Here is a 6819-nt window from a genome sequence, read left to right as displayed (position 1 = left end):
TCATTTTACATGTTTAGTAGGATGAACATAAAGAACAGACTTTTCTGCTAGTAAGAGTAAGCTCAATAATATGATACATGCACTGAGCAGCTAAAATATCAATAGAGTTGAAGTAGCATCAGATTCTGTAGCCACTGATGCTGCAAACTGGAAGTGTGCGACAGCATCATCCCCCATGCTACTGAATTTGATAGAAATCTCCCCCTCATCTGTTGCCAAACAGTTTCACTTTTAGGATATATTTATCTGGTGTGACAGAAATTCACTTAAACCTTTTTAATTTTGTCTGATCTGACATCTCTTCAGAAGAATAACAACATCATAGGCTCATTTCCCAGCCAGTGTAAAACAAATACTCAAGACTCTTATATTTCTGATTATTTATTATGGCACTTTAAAGCATATAAACTCAATTTCTAGGTGTTTCAAGCTAGTTTAAAAACAAAATAAAACAAAATAAAATGAGGCTTTAAGTTTTAGGCAGTATTTCAGCAACTTTGGATAAGAATTTTTAGAATGTTACTAGACAGGAAACAAGAATTCTGCTATGAAAACAAAGAATCTTCTCAAAATAAGGCTTGCTTTCAGCAAAGCATGTACATGTTTGCTTAAGTTCATCATGTCCACTGGCTCACCAGTATATATTTTTCCAAATAAGAAATCTGCGGGTTTGAAACACAAAGAAAAAGAAACCAACTCCTGAAAACACAATCCCCTACTTAAATACCAATGAAGTTTCTCTCATTTATACCCACCCAATTATATTTACTTTGTAACACGCAAGTTAAAAATAACTCTAGAACCAGAACTCCGACCATTTTTTTCTATTCCAGATCTTACTGCCTTAGCAATTAAGGATGCTGGTCAAAATCCAGCTTGCTATTAACTTTTCATTGCCATGTATCGCATTACCTTGAACGGAAGGCAGTTTGTACTAGAGCCTAAAACTAAATTGAGTTTTTGTAAAACCTCACTTTAAAGTTCCACTATAGTAACAACATTTCCACTCCATATATTTGACAACTTTATTTAATGGCCTCATAAGTTCAGAATAGTTACATAATAGTTACACCACGGCTTTTAAAAAGGATTGCACTCAGCTACTCAGTCCATTGAAATACTAGAAAACAGGGAAAAGGAAAATACGGAGTGTAAAGGAGCTCTGTCCATTGAACTGAGTTGTTTGTAGCAAGTTCATACTGAACATGAACACGTCCTCATGCTTTCTGGTAGACTCTAACACACTTGACGCCATTCATGTCACATTCCTAGAAGATAAGGAGATGGATTTAGTAATTTGCCTTAGTACAGACTATAAGGAAAAAGAATTTTTGGAGCTACTTTTCAGGCTACTGGCCAGCAGCACTCAGGGATCAGGAAGCAGGACTGAACTTACCACCACCAATTGTCCATTCACTAGTTTCCGTGTTATTATGGTCTTCTTGCCATCCCATTCCTGCTCCTGAACCAATGACCCATCATCTTTTAGGCTGACAAGAGTCTGAAAAAAAAGAATCCAAACATCAATACTTTACCCATGACATTTGATGGAGGTCAAGGCTTCCAACACCTTATTCCACAGGAAAAACTCCCACCGCAGCTCACTCCGTAGTAATTTTGCCATTGACTTCTACAAAGCCAGGGTATTATCTTAAATGTTTTATTGATCCTCTTCTTGCATTACCTCACCACGTGTTCACTCACTGCTCTGACACATTCCTGCATCATCAGGCAGACCTGATGGTCAGACAGCATGCATTATTTCCATTAACAAGAGCAGAGGATGTTTTCTGTTCATCTCTTTGTACTTGAGCTTTGAGCTTTTGTGTAACTTTTATCTGATCTTGCAAGAATAGATGAATTGCCAGTGTGTGGCTGGGTGGGGGGAGTGATACACAGAGACCACTCACACAAGGAAATGAGAGAAACATATTTGAGGGTTTCTTTGTGTTTAACCTCCGTATTGACTGATATTCTCCCTGCTCGGTGCAGGGAGAAGCTCTTTGCCTTCTAAAACTGGAGATTAGGGACTGTGATTCACATGTGTGCCTTGTGTGCCTGTTATCCCACTGCACACTGAACCAGGCTCCCTTGTTATGTGAATATGAGGCTGAGCGGAAAGGTTAACCCTAGGGCTGAACTGCCTCTGATTAAACATCAATGGGATTTTTTTCCACAGGCTCCAAATGAAGTGACATTTGGCTTCCACAGGGATTTAGAGGTCTGTTAGTTTTACTAACACAACACTTCTGCTACAAATTGAAAACAACTGAATACACAAGACATTATTGGCTTCAGCATTTTCCTTCTGCTTTGGAAGTTGCTTTAATCCACAAAAGGAAAAAAAAAAAGTTTCAATGAAACAGAGACAGCTGTTCATCAAATAAAGCATTGTTAGTGTGGATGACAAAAATTGTTTTTAAATAGAGTCTGCATCTGTAAAACACCAAAAGAATTGTGCTTTTTCAAATGAAAGTCTAATATACTGACCTGAGTTTTCCTGCCATCTAATGTATTTTCCTCAAATTTCTCACCAATCTTGAAGCTGAACTGTGACGTTTTGAAGGTGCTTTCTGTTTTTACAGTGACTGCATCCCCATCCTTAGTAATGTACACATCTGGTTTGGCCATGCTTCCCATTTTTCTCATGGCCATACCCACACCTGCAAGGCAAAAGGCACAGAGTGTCACAAAGTCAGATAAAAACCCTAAGGCTTAGGGCCACACAAGAATTCAAATACCTCATTCCCATCTAATTAGGCACTTAAGTACACTTGAGAATGAAAGCTCAAGAGCCACAGAGAAAGAGGATGTTTTAAATTATCCACTGCTGAGGAAGGAAAAAAGCTTATTTGCGGGGTGATTCTTTTACTTCCTCAGAGAGCTGAAGTTAAATCTATTTTGCCCTCTAGAGGACTCCCAGAATTCCCAAAACTCAACATTGAATTTTTACAAACAGAAATAAACAATAAACAGTAAAACAAACATAAAAGCTTAAACTAACATAAAATTATTCCCATTAAGTTCTGAACACTTTAAAAATTCTACAGATGGTTTTTAATTGACAGATTAATCCACCTGCATATCTATTTCAACTTAATCAAGAAATACTCTTCCATCACTCTGTACACAATCGCAAATATGCAATTTTTAATGTAAGTTCATTTTCTACATCCTGTACCCAAAGTATAGACCTGTGAATCAGAAAAATGCTATAGCCCAAAATAGTGCTCATGGACAACTTATACACACACACACACACACAAATAAAAGGACTGTGAGAGAAAAGAGCTTTGTGAATGGCTGAAAATTCATCATCTAGAGACAGCAGCCCTCAAAACTCTTCAGCAAAAAAAGATTCACCCTGCCTCAGCCCCTGTGTGCACTGTTTGAGCGGTCTTTTTGACCTTGAGTGGTTTTGACCTGAAGGATGAAGACACGAATACAAGGGTGGTCAAGCAACAAATGAGAATCCACCAAACTGGAAAGCACAGATCTGAACCAAGAACTGATAAGCAACCAAACCAAGCAGAAAGTGTCACCAAGTCAGTGAGTGCAGCTGGTGCAGGTGGAACATGCCAGGTAACAGCACAGCTCTCCCCTGCAGTGTACAGGGCACGTGGGTGAGGGCTGAACCCACAGAGCAAAGATTACCGTTTCCTTGGAAAATATTTCCTTTGGTGGAAATAAACTACTTCCCAGATGCTGCTTGTCCAGACTCAACTGAGATTCCAGGATTGAGCCTTAAATTTGAGACTGCAGAGTGAAAAAACAGTTCTACTCAGTCCAGCTTTTCTGAGAAGAACTGGAAATTTTTGTCACAGTGAGTCCCCACCCTCCCCTTTGTTATTGAGTGGTCCATAATAATCAGGGAGTTATCTGATCAGCTATGCCTTGGGATCCAACTAAACAGAGACAAGCTGCTTATGTTTTCCATATGGCAAGGAGTGAAATTCAAACTTCTTTGTCCTCGAGTTATTTTATACAGACTGAGCAGAATCTGCAGAATCTCATTTATGGTGCATCAATAGGATCAAAGGCAGAAAGTTTCCTAAGTAGTCAGCAAGGGTGAGATCCAATAAAGGACTGCCTCCTAAAATGTGACTTGCAGTGGATATAATGGCCTAAATTGTAATTGTAGAAAGGAAACATGACTGGTTTAAGATGGCCATCTAAAAACAAACAAACAACATTCTCTTGCTGCCTACACATGGGAGGTACTCTGCAGTTGCAGCATTTAATTTCTACTTTGAAGTTGCAACTTGACACATGCCTAGCATCGCAGCATCCTAATCCATGGCTGAACTGAACTTAAAATTCTTTAATTTCCTCCACCAAAGTCTCCAAAGAGGTTCAGTCTAGTAGGCTTTCTCACATCATAGCTATTTCATATTGAGAGGCCATGCACAAAATGAAATTACAGCCACCACTGTCTGCAGAGTGTAAATGCAGTGATGCCTTTTGTATTTTACATGAAGAGCACAAGACCTAAATTCCTTCCTCTCCTCCCTCTGAAGACATTCAAGGCCACATCCTCCACCTACCAAAAAGTATCCTAGCTTTCAGCAAGGAGTAAATTGCGGAAACATGTGTAGCTCCTGGGCTACACAGACATTGCAAAGTGTCTGTCACCTGTTGGCCAGGGTGCTCACAGGGAGGTGGTAAATCTGAGCTTGCGGAGGAGGCTCCTGGTGTTAGGTCTGTTCTTGATTCAGTAATTCTGTGTTACAAAATCTAGGGCAACCTGCATGTGGGGATAATAACCCTGACACAAGGGTGGTACCCACGGGAGGATACAAACAGCCTCTGGCGGTGCAGCCAGCTGTCAGTTACCCACGGGCAGTTGATCCAATCTGGCTTTCTCGTGAGGAGACACCCAAGGTGACTTCCCGGGAGAGCAGCCCAGGTCAGCAGGTCTGTGTGTGGCGGCCCCGGGCGGTGTGAGCCCGGCTCAGCCCTGCCAGCAACACCGCTGTGCGGCCTCCATCATCCGCGCCGCCCCGACCCGACCGGGGCATCGCCGACCCGGCTCCACCGCGCCGGTCCCACCGCCCCGGGCTGCCCCGGCTCCCCGCCCGGGGCATCACCCAAGAGGGAGGAGCAGACTGGCTTAATCGCAGCCGGGCTGCTGGCACCGACTGATAATCCGGGGTGCTACCGGCGGGAGGGGCCGGCTGGGCAACAGCGAAGGCGCAGCACGGGGCAGTGGGCATGTGCCGGCTGGTACCGGCACCTGCATCCCAGCAATTACGGTGCAAAAAGGGTCGCCGACATCTTTAGCACGCGGAGCAGAAGGCGGCAGCTACTCCGGGGGAAGGGTCTGCTCCCGGCCGGCGCTCCCTCCCCGGCGCCCAGAGGGCGCGGAGCCCCCAGTGCCGCAGCCCGGAGCACGGCTGCATCACCCTGTGTACATTCCTATGGAGCCTCATCTAGGTGTTCCTGCTCCGGCAGGGGGATTGGACTAGATGATCTTTCGAGGTCCCTTCCAATCCCTAACATTCTGTGATTCTGTGATCACCCTCGCAGCCGCGCCCCGCAGCTCACGGCCGGGCCCAGCTCCGGGGCCGCGCCCGCCGCGGACCTTGGACAGAGCCTCGCCGGCCGGTGGCGACGACACGTCCCGGCGGCGGCCGCGCCGGGGGCAGCATCCCCCACAACCCGGGGCGGAGAGCCGCCGTCTGCTTACCCAGCTCCTTCATATACTCCTCGAAGCCCTCGCTGGAGACGAGGCACCATTTGCCTAAAAACGCATCCACGGCCATGGCGGCGCTGGGGCTGAGGCTGGCGATGTCCCTGCGAAAGCGCGGAGGCAGGAGGACGGGCTTCAGTGGGGCCGCAGCCGCCTTTATAGCGTGGCCGGCGACATGTGCTGCCGGAGAGAGCCAATGGGGCGCCCGCCGCGCCCCGGCCCCTTCGCCGCCGAGCCCCCGCCCGGCGAGTCCCGCCCGCGGCGGCGGCAAGAGTGGGCACGCCGCGCTGCTGCCCGCCCTCCGCCCGCACACACACACACACACACACACACACACACACACACACACACACACACGCACGCACGCACACGCACACACACACACACACGCACACACACCCGAAAACACACAGACACACACATTTCCCCGGGCCGGTGGGACACTGTCAGAGCCATCCTGCCAGAGATGTGGGAGCCTTAGCGCTTCTTCGGACAGAAACACCCGTGGGGTCCAAAACCCATCTCCAGGATTCTGGGTGGAAAACCCCTCTCCAGAATTTTGACTCCAGGATATATTTTGCAGTCTGGGACACTGAAACCTAAATCATGCCATTTATTATGAATGTTGCTTTTTATGGATAACTCAGGAACGAGTAAGCATCAGGCATCATGGGTATAAATTGGAACACAGGAGGTTACATTTAAATTTGAGAAGAAACTTCTTCACAGTGAAGGTAACAGCACTGGAACAGGCTGCCCAGGGAGGCTGTGGAGTCTCCTTCTCTGGAGACATTCAAAACCCACCTGGACGCCTTCCTGTGTAACCTCATCTGGGTGTTCCTGCTCCGGCAGGGGGATTGGACTAGATGATCTTTCGAGGTCCCTTCCGATCTCTAACATTCTGTGATTCTGCAGTCATATGGCACTGGGACAGAGCAATATGGAGCCAATATTCCAAAACAGTTTATTTGGTTTGATTGGAGGTCCTCCCACCATCCCCAAAAGTCCTGCTGGTGTAGCACGTTACTACACATGAACTACAGTAGTCTGTAGCTTGCTGCTGACATGACAGCAAACCTTTTGCATGCACACTGTGATCAGGTAGCAAACAAGATCAATCAGAAGACAGA

At 46.1% G+C, this 6819-nt stretch overlaps 1 protein-coding gene across 1 annotated transcript; it reads right to left on the bottom strand.

Moving 5' to 3' along the window:
* Nucleotides 1–1011: 1011 nt before the first annotated feature.
* LOC102093242 (fatty acid-binding protein 5) lies at nt 1012–5980 on the bottom strand. Its single transcript, XM_065053874.1, has 4 exons — nt 5687–5980; nt 2491–2663; nt 1397–1501; nt 1012–1268 (listed from the first exon to the last, which is right to left on the bottom strand). The coding sequence occupies exons 1-4, from the start codon at nt 5760–5762 to the stop codon at nt 1218–1220; spliced, it is 405 nt and encodes a 134-aa protein (XP_064909946.1). The 5' UTR covers nt 5763–5980; the 3' UTR covers nt 1012–1217.
* Between the last annotated feature and the right edge of the window lie 839 nt (nt 5981–6819).

The sequence above is a fragment of the Columba livia genome, chromosome 2, assembly GCF_036013475.1.
Source record: "Columba livia isolate bColLiv1 breed racing homer chromosome 2, bColLiv1.pat.W.v2, whole genome shotgun sequence".
Taxonomy (NCBI): Eukaryota; Metazoa; Chordata; class Aves; order Columbiformes; family Columbidae; genus Columba; species Columba livia.
Note: the sequence above shows the minus strand (reverse complement) of the source record. Positions and strands in the feature narration are given on the sequence as shown.